This window comes from Azolla caroliniana, unplaced genomic scaffold (genome assembly GCF_043228905.1).
Source record: "Azolla caroliniana isolate FFs.n. ecotype wild unplaced genomic scaffold, voAzoCaro1.0.p SCAF_20, whole genome shotgun sequence".
NCBI lineage: Eukaryota > Viridiplantae > Streptophyta > Polypodiopsida > Salviniales > Salviniaceae > Azolla > Azolla caroliniana.
Window position 1 is genome coordinate 11584974 of NW_028230455.1, and position 27611 is coordinate 11612584.

Here is a 27611-nt window from a genome sequence, read left to right on the forward strand (position 1 = left end):
GTAGACACTCATGCAAGTGACCTGGCCACAGCAGGGCAAACACTCATGCAAGTGACCTGGTCACAAGAACAATAGGATAGACACCTAGGCAAGTGACTTGAGCACAATAACAACATGAGGGTAGCCACTCATGCAAGTGACTTGGCCACAACAGGGCAAACACTCATGCAAGTGACCTAGCCACAAGAACAACCTGAGGGTAGACACTCATGCAAGTGACTTGGCCACAAGAACAACAGGGCATACACCCAGGCAAAGTGACCTGACCACAAGAACAACAGGACAAACACCAAGGCAGGTGACTTGGCCATAAGAACAACAAGATAGACACCCCAGGCAGGTGACCAAAGTAGCATCAAGAGATAGTCACCCAAGCAGTCGACATAACCACAACAAATGCAACCAAACAAAGTGGCAACCCCACTAATGAACTCAAGAAAAACAAAGAGAACTGAAAGACCAAACCAAAATCAGAAGAAAAACAGGAAAACCAAAATCAGAAGAAAAATAAAAAAACCAAAATCAGAAGAAAAACCTAAAAAAGCAAAATCAAAAGAAAAACCAAAATCAAACGAAAAACAAAAAAAACCAAAACCAAAACCAAAATCAAAATCAAAAGGAAAAAAAGCAAAATCAAAAGAGAAACACTGCATAACATACAGCCTTTTATAGTTTAAAAAAAAAGCTCCTATTCATTAATTAGTTCATTCAGAGACGGAAAGACAGAGACAGACTTGCAGAGAAGAAACGAAGGAAAGGAAAAGGAAAGGAAAAGGAAGGAAAGAAAGGGAAGGAAAGAAAGGGAAGGAAGATATGGATCCTCTCGATCCGCTGCGTTCTCTCATGCACTCCTCGTCTCCATCGCTCCACGCTCTCATCGTCCCTTCTGAAGATTCTCACCAGGTAGAAATCTCTCACTATTGACTAATTAAGAGAAACAAGAAGTACAAGAAAAAGGCAATAGCCAATCCTCGATCCATTCTCGGGACCCTGATTAGCCAGTTTTCTTTGGTTCTCCTTCTATCAGCTCTGTATTGATTCTTCAGTGTGCCGTAGCTTGCTCCAGCACTTCACTTCTACACCCCTAATTTCCGTCGTCTGTATATCTATGCTCTCCCCGCATCCTGTCCTTGTTTATTCAAAGAAAATTTCTATATAGAAAACGTTTATAGCAGAAATATGTTCCCATTCAAATCGTTCTTACCAAACCTGAAGATGTCATATTTGTTGTAAATTACCTACCTTCACATCTGTATTTGTCCTGATCTTGTTATTGTAAAGTGAATTAGTTTTTTATATAATTCATCTATTTTGTTTCTATACTCTAATTCTGTGTCTGTTGTTAGTATGTTATCTCTGATATCGTTATTATAAGTAAAGAACAAGTATTATTTTGGAAAACATCTTTATGAAACTAGATTCGCTTCAGTATTTTTTGCATTCTGATACTGTAAGTTTAGCAAAAAGAAGTTTTTTTTCATGGAAATGATCATTATGATCTATTCTCAACCCGTTGTAGTAAAGAGGATTCTATATAGAAGTCATCCAGAATTTCACTTCTTTATTTTATGATCTTGCTTTTATACAAGTATTTACGAAAAGTTTCTGTATGACTTAATCTTACTTTTTTATTGAATTAAATGAGATGCTTTTTCCTTACAATTTAGCCAACAAGAATGTTTACTCTTCAAGTTGCTCTTATCAAATCCAAAGATGTAAAGTCAAATATAATCATTTAAGTTTTCCTTATCAGTTCGAACCATATGAGTTACTTGTGTGAATTAGAAATATGTTTGCATTTCTCGTTGAGTCCAATAAATTTAGTTTTCTTGTTGAATCGGAACATTTAATTTCTTGGTCTTAAATGTATAATACTTACTGTTAAATCTAATATTTTTCCCCATCCCAAAATAGAATGATTTGAGTTTTTGTTGTTAAAAGTAAAAATGGATACTAAGATAATGCACGAGAATACTCTTAATCTTGGTTTCAATTTCGTGCTTAATTTTCAGAATTGACGCATATTACCATCCTCTAGTGGATAATGTCCTTGTTCCTTGGTTATTGACAATGTGATAATGATCTGCATTTCGTTTTTTCCTGCATGAATGTGGCGTTGCACTATTACTAATTTTAATGATGCAGGAGCACATTACCCTTTTCTATAGTGATAATGTGCTTAGTTTGCTGTATTGGTTACTTAGTTTTCTGTTACTTATGTTCTGGCAACAATCCAGAGACATTTCCTTCATATATTGAGCTGGCACTGATATTTTATAAATTTTGAGGATCAGTTATTGAAACCTTGATTAATAAGTTCACTGAATTCCACATCTCTTCAATAAGCTTTATTGAAGCTTAGCTCTGGAGGCAAACGTTGATTAATAATTCCACTGAACTCCACATCCCTTCAACTAGCTTTATTGAATCTTGTAATAAGATTGAAGTTAACTATCTCTGAGGGAATAATCAAATAGAAAATTTAACCTGTACTAACTGCGACTTGAATGAACTTCATTGTTTATGAATGTGTGCTTTTGATGGTCTCATGGTACATATATAGGCTATCTATCTGTTTTTATTAAGAGTGTTTGGAATTATTGTGTTTTATGAATTTAAGTATGATTATCTCTTTCTCAACCTTGCTTTCTAAAGTGGTATGCTTCTTTGCTGAGATGGTAGATTGATATTTTGGATTCTTCTTTTTCAGAGTGAATATGTGGCAGATCGTGACAGACGCCGAGCATATGTATCTGGCTTTACAGGCAGTGCTGGTAAATAAGGCCTCACTTTCATATATTTGAAATACCAATTATATACACAATAAGCAGGAAACATTAATGAGTTATTTACATAGTACAGCATTATAGTGAGACGTAAGCATTTCATTCTACTGGATTTTATGATAGATTTGTTCACTTTCCTTTGATGGATGGATGTGCGTCTAAACAAAAGCAGAATGATCATACTTTATAAATCTGTCTAGAGTGGAATTCTCTGGTATATTCCCCTTATTTCATAAGGACCAGTTCAATGACAACAATGTTTCTTTGGTTCCACATTGTGATGATAAAAGTGGCAGATCCATTCTTTCACAGATTTGCATGCTTATATATGCATGTCTCTAATTGATGTGAAGAGATCATATGCTACACTATCACACTATGGAGCGAATGAGGTAAATATGTATCCATATCAGAGAGGCTGATTATAAATCCATACTTAGACATTTGTAAGAAGAGGGCCTTATAGTGGGAATCTTCGTATTGAGAGGTGTGGGGCTGATCTATGTTCTTATGTTATCGCAGTAAGTAGACTGTTTATTAGATACCATTATGACTGCTGGAATTGGGTACTGTTTTTGCGTCTCAGATGCATTTTTTATTGGATCTTCTACATGTGTGTTACCAAGGCAGGGCTAAAATTGATGATATTCAATGAAGATTTTTGTTATCTGATTGGGTCTTCTCCATGTGCATGATCAATACAGGGCTAGCACTAATAACACATAATCAAGCATTGCTTTGGACGGATGGAAGATATTTCCTTCAAGCAGCGCAAGAATTGAGTAGTCGATGGAAGCTGATGCGTATTGGAGAAGACCCTACGGTTGAAGCATGGATTGCTGACGTAAGGCATCATCACTGTATTGGGTCTTGTTTTGTGTAGATTCATTTTTTAAGGTAGCTATGAATTGACTTCAATTTCCTATGGGTCTTCACCTGAATTTCAGAACCTGGAGAAAGATGCCAACATAGGAGTTGATCCTTGGTGTGTATCAATTGAAACAGCTCAGCAATGGCAGCAAACATTTAATAAAAAAAGTCAGAAGCTTGTTCTACTTGAGAAAAATCTGGTAGATGAGATCTGGGCCGAGCGTCCCCATCCAACAATTAACCCAGTGGCAGTCCATCCTATTCAATTTGCGGGACGGACATCAATAGATAAACTTAAAGAACTTAGAGTGAAGCTTTCAGAAGCTAAAGCTGGTGCAATTGTCCTCACAGCTCTTGATGAGGTTGAGATCAAACATCTCTCTCTTCACTTAATTTAATTTAGCTTTTAATTTACAGACATTCTATAAGCTTTAAGTGGATATACTTTTAGTTTTATAGGTTACTTTGGCCTTTTGAAAACAATAATATAACATTTCATTTCTCTTTTAGATGTAATGCACTTTCCACCAAAGGTTTGATTGTTATGTGTTTACTTTCCTAGGTTGCATGGCTTTTCAATATACGAGGCTCCGATGTGTCGTACAACCCAGTTGTACATTCATATGCTGTCGTAACATCACAGGAAGCTTTCCTTTATGTTGATAAACAGAAGATTACACCAGAGGTCTATTGTTCAATCTGAGCTTTTCTACTACTTTTTTATTTGTCTTACAATTATTCTCTTATAACATTTTCTCATTTTACTGCTTTTTTTATTTCTCTTACCATTATTCTCTTATAACATTTTCTCATTCTACTACGTTTTTATTTCTCTTACAATTATTCTTTTATAACATTTTTCCCATCTCTTATGCCCGAGATAACAGAGTTCACTATCTTTGATAGACCTATTGACTTGGCACAGATCATTCATATCTACCGTTTGAGGTGAAGATGGATGCACAAAGGATGTATATGCTAAGAGGAAGAGTGTGCTGGCTAAATATCAATTTACCTGCGAGATAGTTAATGTTTATAGTTGTGGAGTATACAATGACATGCTAGTTTTGGTTCCTTTTGCAACCCTAGAGGATGTCACACAAGGATGGTCAAAGTCATTGCATAAAGCAGCCACAAATGCCTTTGCCGAAGTCATACAAAATAGTTGGGATGATGAGGAATGTCGCGATGCAAGAAGATGCTTGCGATGCAAGAAGATGCTTGCGATGCAAAGTAGTTTGGTGGATCTGTACACACAAATAAGCAAGAACAACCTCTGACGCCTCATGAAGCAGAAGAATATATATCATACTTGGCTAAAAGCACACGTGTATCGCTTGTTCCTAGGACAAGAAAGTAAAAGAGCATGGAAAGTTTAATCAGAGACAACCTATCACGTAACTGGCCTCACCTCAGGTCAGACATAAATATGTGAAGATACTATATATGACATCCCTAGGCAGCCCTCACTCCCACACCCACATGGCACACGGTCACATGAATCCACCTTTCTTACTCCACAAAGTGTAAGAAATATGATTGATCAGTTACAATTTGGAAAGGTCCAAGATCATGATGGATTTGGAGGTGAGGACTTTTATCTATGCCTGTGACAGCTTTCATCTTTAATAGAGCTACGTGTGAAGGTTTTCCTACTAGCTGGACTGAACATACCATTATGTTGAGCAATTATATGATAATTATGATTGGCCACTACTTGGTTACACTATGTGGTTCAATCCTAGTATCAATTTTGAGTGCAGGAGCAGAGAGGAATGGCTGCCGTTCAGTTGGACAGGCAGGCTGTCAAAAGGGAATCACAACGTTGAATCAAATATGGACCCTCTGAGTCCTTATCGAAGAGGGAATATCCCATGGAAATAGGATTTATTGCTGCTTTATGGAGTTCCCTTTGAGGTTATACCGTACACACGGCTTATGCGGAAGCTAAAAGCCATTGATGTCCCCGTAGATAAGCAATGGGGAATCTTTGCACTGTATGAATCCGTGTTAGGGAAAGTGTGATCTTGCAATGGGTTGCCAGTGGCTGTGGCTAGCACCATTAGAGTAAAACAAGGATGCCCTCTGAGTCCTTATCGAAGAGGGAATATCCCATGGAAATAGGATTTATTGCTGCTTTATGGAGTTCCCTTTGAGGTTATACTGTACACACGGCTTATGTGGAAGCTAAAAGCCATTGATGTCCCCGTAGATAAGCAGTGGGGAATCTTTGCACTGTATGAATCCGTGTTAGGGAAAGTGTGATCTCGCAATGGGTTGCCGGTGGCTGGGGCTAGCACCATTAGAGTAAAACAAGGATGCCCGCTATAACCAACTGTCTTCTGTCTTTATATAGATGAGGTATCTCATTACATAGAGAGATTAGTGGTTCAAGAGCATGCATAGTGAGTATAGCCATACAAATATTACTATATGCTGATGATTTTTTTTCCGATTCTCGGAGGAACCACAAAGACATCTAAATGCCTTAAAATCATTCGGTACAGGTAAAGGTTTGTTGGTAACCCTAGATAAAACTAAAGTGATAATATTTAACACCAGTCAAGTATGGGTAGTGTGATCAGAATCAGAATTCTTATTGGGAGAGGAAAAAGTGGCATGCACAGAATCCTACACATTCCTGGGGGTAACATTTACATGGACTCTGTTCTCTTTACGGGAGGCTGCCTGTGTTTGACTTTCTCATGGATATGCAACCCTTGGTGTCTTTGAAAGACAATGTGCACATATATAGTTCTAAGAGACACGAACTAAAATTGTGTCTATTTGATGCATTTTGTCACACTGCCTGAGTCTTCTCTATTCAGTATAAACTTGGGGATTGAGTCTTAACAAGGTCAATAATTGGAATGATTCTCCACATGATAAGGAGCTAAGCATTGGTGCCCATTACACAATTTCAGATGGGAGCAGCCCCAATAATTTCCGAGGTTTTATTACAATCAGTGACCGGAATCTGACTGCTTTGGGAGCTTCCTGAATGAAGTTATTCAAGGTTGGTACACATGTCATCAAAACAACTTACTGAACTCAGGTAATCAATGTTGGTGCGCTGAAACATGACAATGGTTCATCACATGGCCTAAGCATAAATGTGCGAGAAAACTTTTATGGACAGTTGTAAGATGCCAATGAGGCTAGCAGCAGCTTAACAATGATCTAAAACAATAACAATATTTTTCGTGAGGCTCAAAGCTTTCAAATACAAAAATGAGAGTAGGTTTCGTAACCCATCCATTTATGAAAGGGGATAAATATTTTTAGGCACATAATGAGTTATAGAGGGGGAAGAGAAGAATAACAATACATTAAATGCTGTGTTGAAGTAGTGGTAAGTTCCAAAGTCAACTAATATATGCTGGAATAAAGTAAATCTAGAGAGAGAAAATGTGCAGAGAGAGAATGCAGAAGGGAGAGATCAGTTCTGGGGCTATCAGCCTCCAACACCTCCTCTCAGCTCCAGAACGATGGTCCTACATTTAGATGAGTAAGGAGTTGATCAATAGTTGTGTCCCAAGGAAGGCATAACTTCCATGAAGAAATTGTGGTAGATGAGAGTTGGAGGATGGTAATGGGCTGGTGGAGCTGTTAAGACGATACAAGCCAACTTCCTTTTTGCCACTAGCAACAATCCGTAGGTTGTTGACATCAACCACCTGCAAGTTAGAGTTATCAAAACAAAAACCATAGTCTTGATCAGTAATATGAGAAACTGAGAGTAGGAGGCACATGTAATACATCTTGAACAATAGTTGGTTGTTGACTAGAAGAAGAACTCAAAAACACATTACACATGCATGAAGCTTCAAGTTGATGCATCTCCAATAGGAATTTGTGAATTATGTGGCTTTATATCACACAAGATAGACTTATCATAAGTCATATGACCTATGCAACCACCATCCACAATCCAATCATCAAGAGAGGAATTGTTATGGTTAGTCATTGAGGAAGAATTAGCGTTGATGCCTAAGAAAACCGTTTCTTTGGTTGTATGACTGTTGTTAGATCTAGGTGTGAGTTTGGGGTGGGTTGAGGCTGGATTCCTTTTCCCGGCAATCAGGCTGGATGTGGCCTTTACAGCCACAATAGTGACAAGTAAGCTCTTTGTGGCTGGATAATCTGTAATCTGCTCCATTATATTAGGGCTATCAGAAACTCGAAGAATGGCTAGTTGGTTCCCCAAAGTGATCATTTGATCCTTATTGGCTTTATGATACCTTTGTTTGACGGCATCTCACAAATCTTTTGCTGTCTCATCAATGTTTGCCAAGAAATCAATGAACAACGTAAGGCTTCATGCTGAAGATCAGTTCTGTACTGTTACCTCCAACAAAATGCACTATCCCTGTTGCAATATAGCTTGAATTGTCCCCATCTAAACATGACCAAAATGTAAAAGAATAGAGAGATCTGATTGATATTATCAAATTGGATAATGGAATAACACTGATCAGCTCCACAATATCTCTGGGTAATGGTCCACTATAAAACATACTTTTTACACACATATTCAGTGTCATAGGGCAGCTGCAAACCATCCATATCATTAGGGGGTGGAATATGAAGAACATTATGTTTGTCATTTTACTGTTTTAGAGGGAGATACCATTGCCTCTTTAACCAATGCGTTGGCCCATTACACAAGGTAATGGAGTATGAGGGCCAACAATGCGTGGGGCTGTTCTTGCTAGAACTCAAGAGACACAGGGAGAAGTTGAAGGACAACAATACAAGCCCAGAAACTAATCAACAAAGAGAAATCACAACTTTCTCTAGCCCCATCACTCTTACTCATGCTACAAGTCAATCAAGGGCTAGACAAATGGGCTCCTGGCCAGGAGATTGGGAAAGGGTTATGAAAAATCAGGCAATAGCAATTTGTCATTCACTTAAGGCCCAGCCTTGTGGATCATGATCTCACCCACCTTGTAATCGACAGATAAAAGCTAGTCTCTCCCATCATCACAAGTGCTTTCCTTGCATTAGAGATCTTTCCGTTCTGGATTGACCTATGCTATAAATCTTTCAAAGACAGAAATTACAATCTATCTAACTTTTAAGATAACAGGGTTTTTTAGTCACTTTTATTTCTATTTACTTTCTACTTAATTACATTTATTTTCGTTTGCTGTGAAAGACGAGGCAACTTTTTAAGATGTAATCTCTTGTCTATTCTTTTAGGCCATTTTGGCTTCTTAAAAGACATTAATATATATTTTCTATTTTTCTTTTTAGGTAGAGGATTACTTGACGCAGATAGGTGTCACAGTAAAGGATTATACAGAGGTTCTGAATGATGTAATCTTGCTTACTACACTGGAAAACAAGCAAATAAATACAGGTGCCCCAAATACAGGAGCTATTGAGAATGGTGAGCAGAAACAGTTGAATCCAGAAAATAAATTTGGTCTTGTCTGGTTAAATCCTGCAAGTTGCTGTTATGCTATCTATTCAAAGTTGAAACCCGACGAAGTCTTGCTGCAGCAATCACCTCTGACATTGGCAAAGGCATTAAAGGTTGGTTTAGTCCTTCACACTATTCAGATATGTTGCAATAACTTTTTCTTCCATGCTTTTATGCAAATACTTCTGTTTAAATGGGTATGTCTAAATCTCATTGTGAATTTACTATTCATATTTAGTGATACAAAATAACATCTTTCGTAGTCCGTTTTAAATTTGAGATCATGTGGTCTTCAAATATTTGTTAAACTCAGTGGGGTTGCTCAAAAGGTTTTGTAATAGGTGTGTAGCACATTTGCAAAAATTCTAGCCCAGTAAATATTTGTTAAAGCACTGTAATCTAGTTGCCAATTATGATCATAATATCTAAAAGCATGCAATCCTAGCAATACGGTAGGAAGTATAACATCTTGTTTTAAAAATCTGAGAATGATCTTATTTTTACAGCATCCTGTGGAGCTTGAAGGTTTTCGAAAGTGCCATATACGAGATGGTGCTGCTGTGGTTTCCTATCTTACATGGTTGGATGCAAAGGTGATTCACTTGTTATTCAGTGTCATGGTGTTAGAAAGCAGCTTGTGTTGAATGGCCTTGCAATATGTTATGATGATAAGCCTTATATGCTTGGATGAGATCAAGACATATTTACAGTGTGGAAGTGTAATACTGCATCCGTTGTGTGAAGCAGCAAACTTCAGGCATTTATGCATGTGAAAAGCAGTACATTTTGTTTATTCGTTTGAATGATCAGGTACTCAAGAATGGTTATATAAAACAAAAATTTCTCTTTATCACAAAGTCCTGAACAGTGAGGCTTCATGATTATTAGGAGCATTCATGCTATCTCAGGGATGAAGGAAAGAAAGAAAGAAAGAAAAAAAGAAATATTAACGCCGTTTAAGAGGCCAGAAAGGCCTATAAGACCAAACAAGAGATCTAAGTGTTGTCTCATCTTTGAGAAGAACAAACCAAAAGATTTATTTCTGAATTAGTATAATTGCTTATATATGTTCATATTGAAATTATTAGTGCATCTGAAAAGAATAACGTTTTAGATCTTTGGTTGAATGATCAGATGCAGGAAATATATGGAGCTCCAGGTTACTTCTTGGACAATAAGAGCTCAAACAAAAAAAGACGCTTGTAAGATAATTCATGCATATAAAATTACAGTTATGGATTTTCTCATATTTTGCTGGCTTAGATCGTATGGCATATCTGCATTGTAGTGTATGTTGAATAGTCTATCGCTGAGGTTTGTTGATGTCATACATCTTCATAGATTCTTGAAAAACAGAAGTTTTAGGACATAATATTTATTCTTGTGGTTAACTCTTTTAAGAATTACCTTTCCTAAATGAGTTCCACTTTATTCCTTAGCATATCTGAACTTTGTTCTGAGTACTGAAACTGTTAGAAATATTGAGAATCGATTAGATAGGTCTATAGAGTTACAACCACAGAGATGGATATATGAAAACAAAACTTCTATTACATATGAGAGTAGCTCACAATGGTAGTTCACCCATGCGCTCACACCTTAGAGCTTAGATGGGATCTGAACCAGCTCACTACAAAATTAGTGGGGACTGATGATCAATCCAACCACTGTGTAAGAAAGTGGATTATATTCTATGTTTGGTCTGAGCATAACATTAAATGTGCAAGTCAGTTGATAATAGTGGAGATATTCCTTTTCTGTCAACTGACTTGTCATTTAATATGACCCAATTCCCTAGATACAGGCTAGTGCTAGATAGTACTTATCTTGAAGTCAATGGCACATACTTCAAGACCAAGTACATTGTAACTTGCCCACAAAATATTCTAGTTGACTTGATTAGCCAATCCTATTACCTATTTCTCTCTTTCCTAAATCCATTATGTCCTACGCATCTACTGTTTCCTAGATTAACACCTTATCGACCCATATGGTCGAGTTGCACACTAGCCGCTCCTCATTTGGGGTGCTATCACAAAATGTGCACTCTAAGAGTGCATATGGGGATATATTTACAACTTGGGGCTGATCATTGATTATATCTAACAAAACAGCATAATTGGAGAATCATTGTGTAGTTTAATTTTCCATGGAAAATCTAGAACAAAGTTAGCATGTCATGCACATCCACAGTATTGTGAAGTATATGCTGGATGTTAACTTTTGGGTGAAAATAGAGAATGCACAAAATATCAACAACACAGAAGCAATGGATATTCTATTGGGAGAGCGCCAAAGCGCTATTACAATGGAGGGTAATAGAATGAGAGATCTATGTTCACATGCTCCTAAGCAGAAAAGATGCAGATATAACGTAGTGACTTCCAGTGAAGAACCATAGCACTCTCACCAATGTTCCTAGTTTTAATGGTTAAACTATCATCTGCATTTATTCTGTAGTAAATGCTGATTTATTTTACTTTGTCTTCTTAATATCTTTCATTGATATATACAGTGTGGATGTTTTTGGCAGAGAATCTGAGAAGCTAACTGAAGTTACTGTCAGTGACAAGTTGGAAGAATTTCGGTCAAAGCAAGGGGTCAGTATGCACTAAAGTTTCCTATGTGTTTTTTTTATAGATAAGACAGTATCATTATAAAAAGGGCTTAACCTCTATACCAAGCAACTCAGGGGCCGACTATTATATAACTAGCTGTCCTGGCTGTTGTCTCTATATGATGAGGTAGTCCCCTTGGGAACTAGAAAGCCGTACAAAGAGGATGGCATAGAGCCAGTAGTGGTCCGTATGACTACTGGATGAGTTTAAGAAAGTGCTTAAGAAAGCTTTTCTTATTTTATTCTGTCTAAATCTTGTTTGTCATCTGTACGTTCTGCCTAAGAGTCTAGATAATCTCTGTCATAATGCAAATGCAAATCCCCTAAATAGTGCTTCTCTGCTGCTCTATGGCCATCCCGCATCTGGAGATTCATAGGTACATTGTGGTGAGGTTGCATTGGTCTCTTACCTTGATCAGGTAAGCAATATGTCATCCTGTCCATGAGCAATCATTTGGCTCTAATAACTGTGCCACCTATCAGCGAAGAGTAATGTTCCCATGTTACCTGTGTGTAGGCCATGAAAAGATTCAAGCATATCCTGCATATAATTAAGAAGGGGCTCATCCGATGATGTATAAGATAAGGAAATTTGTGTATATCTATATCATCTCCCTAACATAAACCTGCCAGTATATCTAACCAAGGTTAGCACAATTGGAGTGAAACACTATCACAATCTGTTTGGACTTTTTATAGATGAGGTATCTAATCACATAGATTCGGTCGTTTAAGGTGCTGATTGGCATTACTACTATATGCTGATAACATTTTATTGATCTGAGTCTCTGGAGGACTACAAAGGCATCTAGCTGATGTAAAGTCATTTTGTATCAGAAAATATTTGTCACTAAGTCTTAGAACTAAATTTGTTTAGCTAAACTAAAGCATAGGTAAGGAGACCAGAACCAGAATTCTTCTTGGGAGAGGAAAAGGTGGCATATATGTGATCCTATACACACCTTGGAGTAATATTCATAGATCTTAAAAATTCTCCCTAAGGTAGGCTGTCTTTGCTTGATTTTCTTATGGATATGCAGCCCTTGATGCCCTTAAAGACAATATGCACACACACAGTTCCAAGAACCAAAAACTAAACTGTGGTGGTTTGGTGCACTTGTAACACCAACTCTTATCTATGGCATAGAAACTTGGGGATGAAGCCTTCACAGGTGATATAACTGGACAAAATTTGGCGAGACCTTTAGTCTCGATGATTGCTCACATGCTAAGGAGCAAAGCCTGGGTGCCCCATTAAATTAGATTAAATTGCATATTTTTTAGTGTCCATAGAGAGGCTAATATTGACCCATGGGACCCGAGCACAAAGTCTCGATGTGTGAATAAGGCATACACATTTGAGCTCAAAACAGTCTTTAGTGTGACATGCAAATCATGACCACCTTTTAATATATCATCATAGCTTTCACGAATTGCACTATATGTAGAGGGTTTAAAAACCATGTGATACTCATCCTATACTAGCCCATCCCTGCATACCTTACATGCCTTTATATTTGTCTAGTTTTCCATAATGCAACTTCAATACCTATGCTGTGTGATCGAGTTTGAAGGAGTGTTAGGGCTCTACAAGAGTTAATACTCATGTTAGTAATGAGATAAGGTTGAATACGATCAATAGGCCTTCTTGCCTTATATAGAATCCAACATTCAGGATTGATGTTTGCAATATAATATTCTAAATTTGTCCTTTTAACAACTTCCCAATTCTTCTTTAGTGGTTCCATTAATCTTTCCTCAATAACTACATATTTCATACTTGAAAGCTCTAAGAGATCTTCCATATCCCATCTTTGGAACCCTTTTTTTATGTTAACAACCAAACCAGATGAGAGAATTTTGCTCTTCTAATTCTTTTGTAGTTTACATCTAGCATTCCAAGCAATGGTAATCTATGATTAGGCATATTCTTACTTTTATAATACATCTATGTACTCTCCATAGCGCCGATATCTCTATAGGTCGAACACCTATTTCCAACGGCATAACTTGATAGGAGGTGGTGGATTTACCTCCCAATTGTCTCCTTAAAAACATATTTTGAATCTTTTCAATCTCATTCCATACATTAAGAGAGATAGTGCGTCCCCACACTTGTGCTCCATAAAGCAAAACTTGTGTTACCATGGCATTAGTTTCAGTTCCCCATCCATGAGTATCACTCTTGTTGCAGTAATTTTCCAACATATAAAAACTTTTCCAACCAGCTTGAACTCTAGACTCAAAGAATACACTCCATTTATTTGTGGCGGATACATCGATACCAAGATACTTGAAGCTTTTCACTAATTGTACATGTTCTCTCTTGTATGTAAGCATAGGGTATTGGTGAGGTTGGATGGTTCATATTACCATCATTTTTGTTTTATCCTTAGTTTGGCAAAATGCTTCTAATGTTCCAAGGAAACGTTGCATGCCTTCAACATCATATGAAAAAATAACCACATCATGATATATTCTGGGGGTAGATGGGACCTATCCCTATACTTTGAACAAGACACTATTCCAATCAGTGATTGGTATCCAACAGATTTCGTAGCTAAGCTGGCTGAACATTGAAATAATCAAGGACATTATCATCCAACATTAATGATTATTCCCTCACTTTGGAGACCACTGCATCTTGGATTGACCAATTTTTGAGATTTTTCGAATGCAGAAGTTTCAGTCTGTCTAGAATGCTAAGTGTTTAGCTAATGTGTTTGTATTCCTAATGTGTTTAGTACAGAAGATTAATTGCTGTTGTACATTTTTTTGTCAACTGAGATATGCTGCCTCTAGCACATACTCTCAGTCTCCTGATTCTTGTTCTTACTCGAAGCAATGGCGCTAGTATGTGAATAAAACTTTTCACACCAATGCGATGATGTAAACCCTCTTGAGCACTTGTCATTATTTTTCATTGTTTCTACCATGCTTGGCCTGAAGGCAGCACGAGGATTAGGGTTTAGGTAAAAAACAGAGAGGGAGAGAGTCTGAGTGAGAGACAAAGGGAGAAACAAGAAAGAAAGATATATTAACGTCTTTTAAGAGGCCAAAATGGTCTATAAGACCAAATAAGAGATTACATCTTAAGTGTTTTCTCATCTTTGAGAACAAATCAAAATAAAGTAAATATTACACAGTAAATATAAAAGTAAATAAGATGAAAAGAAAAGAGACCAGAGAATCTGGTTTTTGGCACATGTGAGATTCTCAAGTTAGGTATATTGTAGCTTTTGTCTTCGAAAGATCTCTATCATAGGTCGATCCAAAAAGGAAATGTCTTTGAAGCGAGGGAAGCACCTACGATGGCGGGAAATAATGGCTTTTATCTGTCGATGACAAGGGTGTCGAGGTCGTGGTCCATGGTGTGAGAAAAGCTGTTAATAGCAGCAGCGGAAGAGTTAGAACAAAATAGACACAGCCAAGCTGTGAGAAGGCTGTTAGACAGCAGTAGAAAAATGGTTGCAAAGAGTAGAGACACAGCCAAATAATAGAGCTTGTTTTTAAGTAGCAACCAAAATAAAAAAGTCTTTACAAAAGAGGCTGGTATAGCCTATTTATACAAAATTGGGGAAAGTGGGTGAAATGGTTGTTTGGTAGTAAAGTGGCTGTTGTACTACCAAACAGGTACAAAAAACTAGGAATAAAAGGGAATATCTTGGAAAAAGTAAAAGAGAAAAAAAAGCATTTAAAGCATTACAAATTCTAGAGAGAGAAGGCATTAAAGGAGTTGCATTCTAGAGAGGGAAGAATCTGGGAAGGGAGAGAATATAGTACAAAGATAATAAAGATGAAAGAGAGTGCAGGGCTGGAGCTGCCACCCTCCAACACATGGGGCCGGGGCCTATGTGCACGGCAAATTGCCATTGCCCGATCAATTGTAACCCCTTTGTTATATCCTGGTCTGGATCCCATTTCTGTATCCTGGGGTTGACTTCTAGCATTAAGAGTGATGGAGCTAAAGAAAGTTGTGATTGTTCTTTGTGGATAAGCTTGTGTGGCTGTATTCTTCAACAACTTTTCCCGATGTCTCTTGAGCTCGAGCAAGAAAAGTCCTAGGCATTGTTGGTCCCCATATTCCATTACCTTGCGTAGTGGGCCAAAGCCTTGTTTAAACAGGCAATGGTATCTCCCTTTGATTTCATAAAAGACACTATACAATGACAAACATAGTGTTTTCAGATTCCACTCCTTGATGACACAATTGGCAAATTCTCTTTTCTAGAGGTAGTCGTGTATATCTGCCTACCTCAATCTGTAGCTGATGTGATGAAGTTCGCAGCTGCCCTATCACACTACGCAGCGCATAGGATAGATGTATGTCCATATAAGGTGGCCTGATGACAAATCCATCCTCCGATGTATGTAAGAAGTGTGTCTTATAGTGGGCCATCTTTGTACCACGTGGTATTTTGGGGCTGATCCATGTTATCTTGTTTTCTAAGTTAATAATATCCGTTCGGATCACTCTATTCTTTTCCACTTTGGTCATATTGAGATGGGGACAGTCCAAGCTATATTGGAACGGGGGTAGTGCATTTATACTCATGCCATGTGACTCGAACCATTGCTGCATTTCAGCATACCAACAATGAGTGTCTCCATTTTCAGCCAGTTGTCTTGATGACATAAGTGCCAACCTTGGGTACCTTCGTTTAGGGAGCTCCCAAAGATTTTGGATAAATGTCACTGATCGGAACAATGCCTCGGTTATTATAGGTGTTGCTCCCATCTCTGCCCGGATTATATCGTGGGGCACCGATGCTTTGCTCCTTATCATGTGAGCAATCATTGACACTAAAGGTCTCTCTAAATCTTTCCAATGATTTGCCTTGTTAAGACTTGGTCCCCATATCTCTACTCCATAGAGAAGAGTTGGTGTGACAAGTGTATCAAATAACCATAGCTTAGTCCGTGGCTCTTGTAATTGCAAATGTGCACATTGTCTCTCGAGAGCACCAAGGGCTGCATATGGACGAGAAAGTCGGGCACAAGCGGCCTCTTGTAAGGAGAACCCAGGTCCTGTAAATGTTACTCCTAGGTATGTGTAGGAGCGTGTGTATTCCACCTTTTCCTCTCCCAAGAAGAATTTTGGTTCTGATCTTGTTACCCATGCTTGGGTGGTGTTAAACACCATCACTTTAGTTTTATTCATGTTGATTGACAAACCTTTGTCCGTACAAAATAGTTTAAAGGCATTTAGATGTCTTTGTAGTCCCTCCGGAGAGTCAGAAATCAGCACAATATCATCAGCATATAGTAATATCTGTATAGCTATACTTGCTAGGTGTGCTCCGGAACCACCAAATCTCTCTATGTATTGTGATACCTCATCTATATAGAGACCGAAGAGTGTGGGGGATAGTGGGCATCCTTGCTTCACGCCAATTGTGCTAGCCGCCGCTTTTGACAAGCCCTTAGGAGACCAAACTTTTCCTGACACAAATTCATAGAGTGCATAGATTCCTCATTGCATATCTATAGGAACACCAAGGGCTTCTAGCCGCTGCATAAGCCGAGCACGTGGCACAGTGTCAAAGGGTTTTCGGAAATCCACAAAGCAGCAAAAAATCCTCTTATTGTGGGCTCTGCCCTCCTCAATAAGGGCTCGGAGCGTGAATATGTGATCCAAAGTTGTGAACCCCTTCTGAAAGCCTGCCTGTCCAATTGAACGACAACCATTTTGCTTTGCCCATATACTCAATTCTGATTCTAGAATCGAGCCATATAGTTTAGCCAAGTAATGGCCAATCATGATTGTCCTATAGATGCTTGGCATCATGGGGTCTCCACTCTTGCGGATTGGCACAATGGTATGTTGAGTCCATCTAGTAGGAAAACCTTCACACATGGTTCTATTAAAGATGTGTGCTAGCAATGGGAGCAAGGTGTCACGGGCATAGATAAAGTGTTCACCCACCAATCCATCATGATCTTGGGCTTTCCCAAATTGTAGCCGATCAATGGCATTTCTTACATTTTGTGGTGTAAAGAAGGTTGATTCATGTGGGCGTGAGGCATTCGGGTGGGGAAGAGGAGGTTGCCCCGGGATATCATATAGGACCTTTGCATATTCATGCCACACCTGAGGTGAGGTCAGTTGTGTGGTGGGTTGCCTCTCATTAAACATTTTCCATGCTCTTTTACTCTCTCGTCCAAGAAACAAGCGATACAAATGATCTTCAAATTTAGCCAAATACAATCTCTTCTTCTTCCTTATGAGGCGTTGGAAGGTTGCTCTCGCTTGGTTGTGTGTATAAATGCCCCGAGTTACATCACGCTGCAAGCATCTCCTTGTATCACGACATTCCTCATCATACCAACTATTTTGTATTACTCTACCGAGTTTGGGGGGATTGGCCGTTGTGTGAGGGAAGACATTTGTGGCTGCTTTATGCAATGATTTGGATAAACCTTGGGTAAGTTCTTCAAGGGGTGCAAAAGGATCCAAATCTAGCATGCCATTGTATACACCACAACTATAGAGATCAATTGTCTCGCGAGTGAATAGATACTTAGCTAGCCCACTCTCCTTAGCATATACATCCTTTGTGCATCCATCCTTTACCTCAAAGCGTAGATATGCATGATCAGCTGCCAAGCCAATAGGTCTTCTCGATATAGTGAACACTTTTATTTCAGGTATAAGAGATGGAGGTCCCATTAGATAATCGACTGTGCTTGCACCCCCTTTTGGGTTCCAACATGTCAAAGCATCTGATCTAGGCCATTGTGTCAAGCCATTATATATCACAAATCCATGCGCACTTCCCAAGGCTAGAAAGTGTTTTCCATATTCAGTTATAGCATTCATATCTTGAGCTTTTCTCTTTAGACTAATCTCTTCCGCCATAACTTCTCCATAAACAACCTCGTTGGTGTTAAATATAGTTGTTTGTTCATCCTTGGTTCGTGCATTAAAATCTCTTAATAGTATTATGTCCCCCATAGTAGCAAATCTTATGATATCATCATATAGTGGTAGATATGGTGATTCACCTAGAGGTGCAAACCTTGAGTAGGCAGGTGGAAAGTAGCAAATTGCAATATATAGCTCCCTAAGATCCCCTCTTTTTATGCGTATCCACATGTAGCGTGCATCCACATCCTTATGGACAACATGCACTCCACCATGGAGCTCCTCTTTGTATAACATAGCCACTCCTCCCGAACCTCTAGTGCTTCCTCGTGTCCGAGGTTGGGGGCGACATATTGACTCCCATCTATATCCTTGTACCTCGGGGAGTTTGCTAGCCATGCATTGGTGAGTCTCTGTATACATAGCAATATCTGTGTTTTTCAATGTATCTTCAAAATATCCGACATCTGTCCGTAGAGAGCCATTGCAATTCCATATGGTCATGCGTAGGGTCTCATAGGCCATATATCGTCATGCGGTTCTCTTCTCTGTAATAATTACCTTGCCGTCTCTATATATGGCCCATTTACCTTCCTTTCTTGTATCAAGCACTCGTGGCATGTTTTCTTTGCGGTGTGCCACTTGGGTTGGAGTGAGATCGTCGTCTAAGTATATCTTTTGACCCTTAAGTGCCTTTCTTTTAGAGAGGAAAGCTTTTTCTTGTCAATATCCATGAAGCGGATGATAAGGGCTTTAGCTCTAGACTCATCTCTTCCCACCCTCCACGCCGAAGCAAATGGAATATCTGATGCTCCAATCTTTGTTCCAAGATTCTTGGCATCTTCTTGTGGACTTCCCTTTTTGGCCCAACCAACCACTCGTACATGCAATGCACGAGCTTTCCTCTTGGCTTCTTCTTCTAAAGTAGCATTCATCATTGCCATCCTATCCATTGATGTTCCTTTTTGCTTTTTTACTACCTCTATCCAAGGAGCATTTGCTTTAATTTTGTTTTGGGCATGCTCAGCTTAAGCTTTGGCATCTTTGGCCATGTCTGCCCATGTTTGCATTTCCTTCGTGACATTGGCTTTCACTGTAGAGATGCATCATTCCACTGCTTCTTGCCCTTTTTCGAAATCCACATTTATAGCTGCTAACTCAACCTTACTTGAGGATATTTCATCCTTAAGGTATTGTGTCATGTCATTCTTGAGCTCTAAATGTGATTCCTCCACATGGCTTATTATGTCTTTCCGCATCTCTTCTAATAACTCAGCCTTGAGAGAGGCATACAATTCTGATTTCTGTTTCTCTATCTCCTTTTTCATTTATTCTTTTAGTGCTATTTCGATATCTTCTCTAATAAGATTGATCTCTTGCGCAATCAAATGGCGTAAAAAATCATGTTTCCCATTTTCGATATCAAATGGAATGTCGGATGGGGCCTGCGTTCTAGGTGCCTTGTGCACCCTTCTGACGCTATTCAGGGTGCTTCCATCCCGTCCTTTTCGTCTATGATATCTTCTTGTGGTCTTCAATGGGTCTGGACCCTCGTCATGCGTGTTAAGATCTATCTTTTTAGTGTCTGTCCCTTCAGACTCCATGGTGTCTTAGGACAGCAGGTATAGGAGATGTTGAGGGCAGAAAGAACAATATAGACTCTAGAAATTTCTACTGGGCAGAAAGCATAGAGGAACAAATTTGGCAGAAGATACAGGAAATCAGATTTGGAAGAAAACGCACAGGATCAGGCATTGCAGAAAACACAGAGGACAAACACTTCAGAAAAGACAGATAGAGCCAAAACCCTAAACGCAGAGCCTAAACCCTAAACACAGAGCCAAAACCCTAAACGTTGAGTGAGACTAAATAGAGTGGCAGAAAAAACTGATATGGCCTCATCACAAAAGGAGAGAGAGAGATGCACGCTGTCTTGGGTACAAAGAGTGTACCTCTTTTTTGGTTTTTAGATATTATGTATATACAAGTCAAAAGTGTGCTACTAGTGCGTTCACACTCGTGCACTAATAAAAGGCACGATGGCCCTTTATTCCCAACAACCTCCCACCTAAAGGCAATGTGCTGTGAGAAGAAAAAGAAAAGAAAAAGAAAGGCAGCTAAGTCCAAGTTTGTACAAGGCTGAACTACATACATCTATCCAACTCCCATCATCTGTCGGCAATGAGCAAATCGCTCAGCTGGAAGACCCTTCATGAGAAAATCTGCAGGATTATTATTTGTATGTACTTTGACAAGCTCAATGTTCTTGCTGTCAAGTACATCTCTGATGAAGTGATACTTCACCTCTATGTGCTTCGTCTTTGCATGAAAGACGGGATTCCGAGCTAGCATGATAGCACTCTGGCTGTCACAATGAAGATTAGGTAACTCTGTAATGCCAAGATCTCTCACTAGATATGAAAGCCATAAAGCCTCTTTGCATGCTTCAGTGGCAGTAACATACTCTGGCTCTGTAGTAGACAATGCAACACACTTCTGTAGTCTGGAGATCCAAGAGACCGCTCCTCCTATGAAAGTAAACACATACCCAGAAGTAGACTTCCTGCAGTCTGCGTGACCAGCATAGTCCGCATCCGTAAAACCAACGACAGATGCCTTTTGCTTTCCAAAGCAAATGCCCAAGTCCTTTGTGCCTTTGAGGTATCTCATAATACCTTTCACCGCTTCCCAATGCTTTTTGCCAAGATTTCCCATGTGCCTACTAACCACTCCTACTGCAAAGGCAATATCAGGGCGTGTAGCAACCATCACATATATCAAACTGCCAACGGCTGAAGCATATGGAACCTTAGCCATTTCAGCCTTCTCATCATCAGATGTAGGGCTGGCTTCTGCACTGAGTTTCAAATATGGAGGCAATGGAACCCCAATTGTTTTCCCCCCCCTCCATATTGAAACGCTGCAAAACCTTAGAGATATACTCCTGCTGAGATAGAAAGAGTACCCCTTTAGACCAGTTTCGGAGTATTCGCATGCCAAGGATGTGATTTGCATCACCAAGATCCTTCATATCAAAGCTACCATGAAGGCTTTGCTTCAATGAATCCAAGGCATGAATATCCTTGCCAGCAATCAACATATCATCAACATACAAAACCAAGATAATCAAGCTGCCATCTCCTGCTTTCTTGGTGTACAAGCAGTGGTCCACTTGACTTCTACGAAAACCTTGAGATTGCATAAATGCATCAAATTTATGATACCATTCTTTTGGTGCTTGTTTCGACCCATACAAACTCCTTTTGAGCTTACAAACCATCTTCTCTTTGCTTTTAGCCACAAAACCTTCAGGCTGCTGCATATATATGTCTTCATGCAGATCGCCATGTAAAAAGGTGGTCGTCACATCCATCTGTATGAGCTCCATATCTTCAGCTGCAACTAAGCCCAAAATGATTTTTAATGTAGTCATCTTGACTACAGGCGAGAAGATCTCATCAAAATCAACTCCATATTCCTGCTTGTATCCTTTTGCAACCAATCTTGCTTTGTACTTTTGCGAGGAATCAGAAATGACATTCATTTTATAAACCCATTTGCATGGAAGTGTTTTCTGCCCTTTAGGCAACTGCACCAAATCCCAAGTGTCATTTTTCTCAAGAGATTCCATCTCTGACAACATGGCTTTATACCATTTCTTATTGTCTTGTCTGTCCACTGCTTCCTTGAAGCAAGTCGGTTCGCCACAATCAGTTACCATGACATAATCAGCCACACTGTTTGCATCAAGAACAAATCTGTCAGGCCTTCTAGTAACTCTAGATGATCTCCTAAACCAATGCTCATTGTTTGGTAGCTGTTGAGCCTGCAAATCATCATTTTCAACTTGCCGTCCAAGCATTTCAGCCTGCCAATCAGCATTAACAGCTTGCTGTTCTAGCTGTTCCTGCACATTTGGTGGCTCATCATTATTGGCAAAGGCTGGCTGATCATTTGTTCTGCATTTGCAGGTAAGTTTACAGCAGGTGTTTGCTGCTGTACAGCGGGCACATTTTTCTGTCTAAAAGGTATTTCTTCTCACAATACAACCCTCTGTACTTCCTCGGTCTTTTCGGGTTGTTTATGCATGCGATTTTCCCGGAAGATAACATCATTGCTGCATGCTATTTTTCTTTTCTCGGGATCCCACAATCTATACCCCATTTCACCCTCGTCACCATATCCTAGGAAAATACATTTGCAGAACTTTGGCCCAAGTTTGTTGTGTTCTTCTTTACGAATGTGCACAAAAGCCTCACAGCCAAACACTCTCAAGTGAGCATATGAAGGTGGCTTACCCGACCGCACTTCTTGGGGTATTCCCCCTCCCAAAGACCTATTAGGTGACCGATTAATCAAGTGAACAGCTGGCATAACAGCCTCTGCCCAAAAACCATGGGGTAACGCAGCATGAGACAGCATAGTACGGACCTTATCTTGAATAGTTCGATTCATACGTTCTGCAACTCCATTTTGGGGTGGATTATAAGGGGCAATGAGTTCCCTCTTTATCCCTTTGCTGTCACAAAATGCTTGAAAGGCCTTGGACACATATTCCCCACCATTGTCAGAGTGAAGACACTTAAGTGTCTTATCAATTTGATTCTCAGCTAATGCCAAGAATGTTCGAAACTTGCCGAGCACTTCATCCTTGCTACGAATAGGGTAAACCCATACCTTCCATGTAGCATCATCGACAAAAGTGACTAAGTATTTCTTTCCCCCTAATGATAGCCCTGGCATCTGACATACATCTGAATGTACTAACTCAAGCGGGGACGACTTCAGTGAAAGAGACTTTTTATGAGATGTTTGTACATGTTTACCATACATGCAATGATCACAATGTTCAAAATCAGCATAATGAAGACATGGCAAGCAACCCAAACGAGACAATACTTTCATACCAATTTCACTCATGTGTCCCAACCGGCCATGCCACAAAGAAACACTAGGTGCTCGGTTATGGCAACAACATGGTCACTCACACTACATACATGGAGAGGATACAAAGTATCACTTTTACTACCCTTGTCAATAATTCTAGATCCCTTACAAATCTTCCATTTCCCATCACCAAAGGTTGTGTGAAATCCATCATCATCTAGCTGTCCTGTGCTAATCAAGCTCTTCTTGAGCTGAGGTACATGCCGTACACGCTGAAGTGTGAAAGCAAAACCATGCTGAAACTGTAATTGCATAGTGCCAATACCTTCAATTTCACGTGCATAGTTGTCGCCAAGATGGACAACACCATGTCGACCCCCTGTGTAATCTAAAAACCACTCACGACGAGGGGTGATGTGAAAAGAAGCACCGGAATCGAGTATCCAAGTGTGCATGTCACCATCTGTATCTGCAAGTAAAGGGCTTGATGAAACAAAGAGTACATCATTTCCACTATCACTATCATGAGTGACTACATTCACCTCTTCAATTTTAGTATTGCCTTTCCTCGGTTGAATGTCTCTCTTTTCTTCTATGAAATCATCTATCTTCTTGCCCTTTCCTTTCTCTTTCTTGTATTTGAAACAATCACGTTTAAAGTGACCCTTTTTGCTGCAGTGATGGCATTCTACATCTTTACCACGTGATTTACTACGGCCATAACTATCAGATTTGCCTCTCTGTTGTGACCTACCCCTCATATGCAACACACTAGAGGGCTTATTGGATGCATTGGTTTGCCGGCTCATCTCTTCCGTGAGTAGAGAACTCTCTACATCGGCATAAAGAAGCATCGCATTTGAATTGCTCATAGCAGTCCTGAAAGTATCCCAACTTTCTGGCAAGGTGCAAAGTAAAAACTTGGCCTTAAACTAATCATCAATGATGAATTTCAAGGCAACCATCTGGCTGAAAATGGAATTGAACTTACTCAGGTGAGTTGACATGGGTGTGGCCTCTGTCATACGCAAATCCGTAAGTTTCTTAAGCCAATAAACTTTGCTAGCTGCCGTCTTCTGGGCATATAGTTCCTCTAGTCTAGTCCAAACCTTCAATATTAAACAAGGCATTAGAAATCGACAACTCAATAGTCGAGTGTGCAAGCTCGTTCAACTCTTGCCAATCATCTTGGTCCATATCTGTAGGCTTTACCCCTTTGACTTTAATAGGCTTTGTATGCTTCTTCTACAGCAAGATGTTGTAGCACTGCTTTTTCCAAACCGCAAAGTTATGTGCACCCTCAAGATTCTTGATGTGCATAATGTGGCTACTGTCACTGCTGCTAGTCATGATTTCTTAGCCCAAACGGAGGACCAAACCTGCTCTGCAGAAAACCCTAAACTTTGCTTTGTAGAAACCCTAAACTCTGCTCTGATACCAGTTTGAAGGTAGCACGAGGATTAGGGTTTAGGTCAAAAACAGAGAGGGAGAGAGTCTGAGTGAGAGACAAAGGGAGAGAGAGAGAGAGATGCATGCTGTCTTGGGTATAAAGAGTGTACCTCTTTTTTGGTTTTTAGATATTATGTATAGACAAGTCAAAAGTGTGCTACGAGTGCGTTCACTCTCGTGCACTAATAAAAGGCAGGATGGCCCTTTATTTCCAACGTGGCCTTTAACCTATTTTCAATATTATGATAATATTCCTTGTAATGTGCAATTTAACTATTGGTTGTATTTTTTACTCAGTTCTTTAAGGGCCTTAGCTTTCAAACCATTTCTTCAGTTGGTCCAAATGCAGCCATTATTCATTACTCTCCCCATCCTGATACTGCTGCAGAGATGGATCCAGATAACATCTATTTGTTTGATTCTGGGGGACAAGTATATATTTCTCAGCTTTCCTCTATCTGTTAAACCCTAAACCCTAAACTTTTAAATGTTTTAAGTTTTGTGATTTTCTATGCAGTATCTAGATGGTACAACTGATGTCACTCGCACGGTGCACTTTGGCAACCCCTCAGCTCATGAAAGAACATGCTATACCCAGGTAAAATACTTGAAATTTTGGAGTTCCTGTATTGGACTAACTGGAGCTCTTCATAGAGCTAGAGCTAAGGCACTTTTTCCTAAATTGCAGGTTTTGAAGGGCCATATAGCTTTAGATACAGCCGTTTTCCCAAATGGCACCAGTGGTATGCCATGATGATGTTTCATCCTCTGATACATGATATATGTTTTCAATTAGGATGCTAAATTTCAGTTCAAACTGCAGGATATACCCTTGATATCCTAGCAAGAGTGCCATTATGGCAAAGTGGTTTGGACTATTGCCATGGTACTGGTCATGGAGTGGGTTCATATCTAAATGTACATGAAGGTAAAATGTTTCCGGATAAGTATAATCAATAGATAATAACCACCATAAATGGATATGAATGTTCTCATTGATATGATTCAGGTCCACATTTAATAAGCTTCCGTCCAAGTGCCCGAAATGTTCCTCTTCGAGCATCAATGACAGTTACTGATGGTAAATAGTTTCGAACTGGACTTGTTTTTATAGAATAAAAGAAATATACATACATATATTACCATATCTAAAAGACAATAATGACTCATACCTGACATTTCACTCAAAAGAACTAAACTTAAATATATCCTTTGTGTATAATTTATGACAGAGCCTGGCTATTATGAAAATGGGAATTTTGGTATCAGGCTGGAGAATGTTTTGATTGTGAAAGATGCCCCTACCGAGTACAATTTTGGAGAGAAGGGTTACTTGGCATTCGAACATGTTACTTGGGTATGTTTTATTTTAAAATATGCAGGACTTCTATATATAATTCTATCAGCCTGGAATTTGCATGGAAAAAGTTGGATGCATGAATTATGATAGAATGATACTACTTATATCCCCTTATATAAAATACTATGAGGCTGGAATTCGTATGGAAGAGTTGGATGCATGAATTATGATAGAATGATACTACTTATACCCCCTTGAGAGCAAAACCTATTCTGTTTGCTATTTGCTGTAGTACATGCAGCGATTTAATATGATGGGAAAGACAGTCTGCAGTTGCTGATGATATTGTGCTTTTACATAGAAAACATGGCATTGAAAAGTCGTGTATCTAATGAAGAGTTTTCCCAAATTTGTGCTCAATATATAGAAAACATGACATTCGAAACGTTTGTATCCAATCAATATGTATGTTCAGGATAGATCAATGTCCAAAATAACAAAAATGAAACTTTGTATGTTCAGTATACAATGTCCAAAATAAGAACCATGGAGGGGATATGATTCTGCTGAAAGTATTGGATGATGCTTTGTAAGTTAATGAGAATAAAATATTTTTCTCTTTATTCCAGGTTCCATTCCAGAAGAAGTTGATCAATGAGTTCCTGTTATCAGATACTGAAAAACAATGGGTTAATGAGTATCATCTCAATTGTCGTAAGCATCTCAGCTCCCTCTTGCCAGAACCCGAGTTGGAATGGTTGACAAAAGCAACAGAGCCTATTGTTTGATGGAACTAACTTTTCAGGGATTATTATCATCATTTAAATGATTTGCTCATAAAATCATGAAATGGAGATAATGTTATGAATGAGCTTTTTAGCGCAACCAATTGTAAATTTGTTGCAAAATACATTTGATTTAATTGCTGTTTGGATTTCCTTAGGGTAAAGGAAAGTAAACACCAACCTGGATTGCTTTATTCAAGTCATCATTTATTTTATGTATAAAATTTATAAACTTGAAAAGCATGACAACCTATTGATCATAGACATTATTTTATGTGGAGAACCAAAATTATGAACTTGCAAAAGCATTTATCATATTTGATTATGTAGCAACCTGCCTTGTCGTTTCAAGAACATGCAAATGCCTTGGCACCTATACAAAACACAGTCTTGGTGGAAAAACCTAGCCTTGTTGCATTGTGTTCAATGTGGTGGATGATCAGGAACAGTGTGGTACAGACTTAATATGGACTTATTCATCCACTACAACATTTGTACAAAGACCAAGTGTATCTCTTTCTCATAGATTTCTTAGCCAAAGGTTTGGGAAGCACTTTTTGGCTATTTAGATAGATTCTGTGCATTGTATTTAGATAGATTCTCTAGATGTAGCAAATAATTGAA

The 27611-nt window shown here is 39.0% G+C and overlaps 1 protein-coding gene and 1 pseudogene across 1 annotated transcript; one reads left to right on the top strand and one right to left on the bottom strand.

Annotated features, from left to right (window-relative positions):
* The first annotated feature begins 742 nt into the window (after nt 1-742).
* APP1 (aminopeptidase P1) lies at nt 743-27247 on the top strand. Its single transcript, XM_087335426.1, has 16 exons — nt 743-903; nt 2711-2774; nt 3491-3630; nt 3734-4018; nt 4219-4341; nt 8916-9197; nt 9591-9677; nt 10219-10286; nt 11618-11684; nt 25200-25334; nt 25420-25500; nt 25591-25645; nt 25726-25830; nt 25912-25983; nt 26135-26259; nt 26832-27247. Exons 1-16 carry the CDS (start codon nt 814-816, stop codon nt 26988-26990), a joined length of 1938 nt encoding a protein of 645 aa, XP_087191552.1. The 5' UTR covers nt 743-813; the 3' UTR covers nt 26991-27247.
* LOC147851022 (uncharacterized) lies at nt 15239-19102 on the bottom strand (annotated as a pseudogene).
* Nucleotides 27248-27611: the final 364 nt, after the last annotated feature.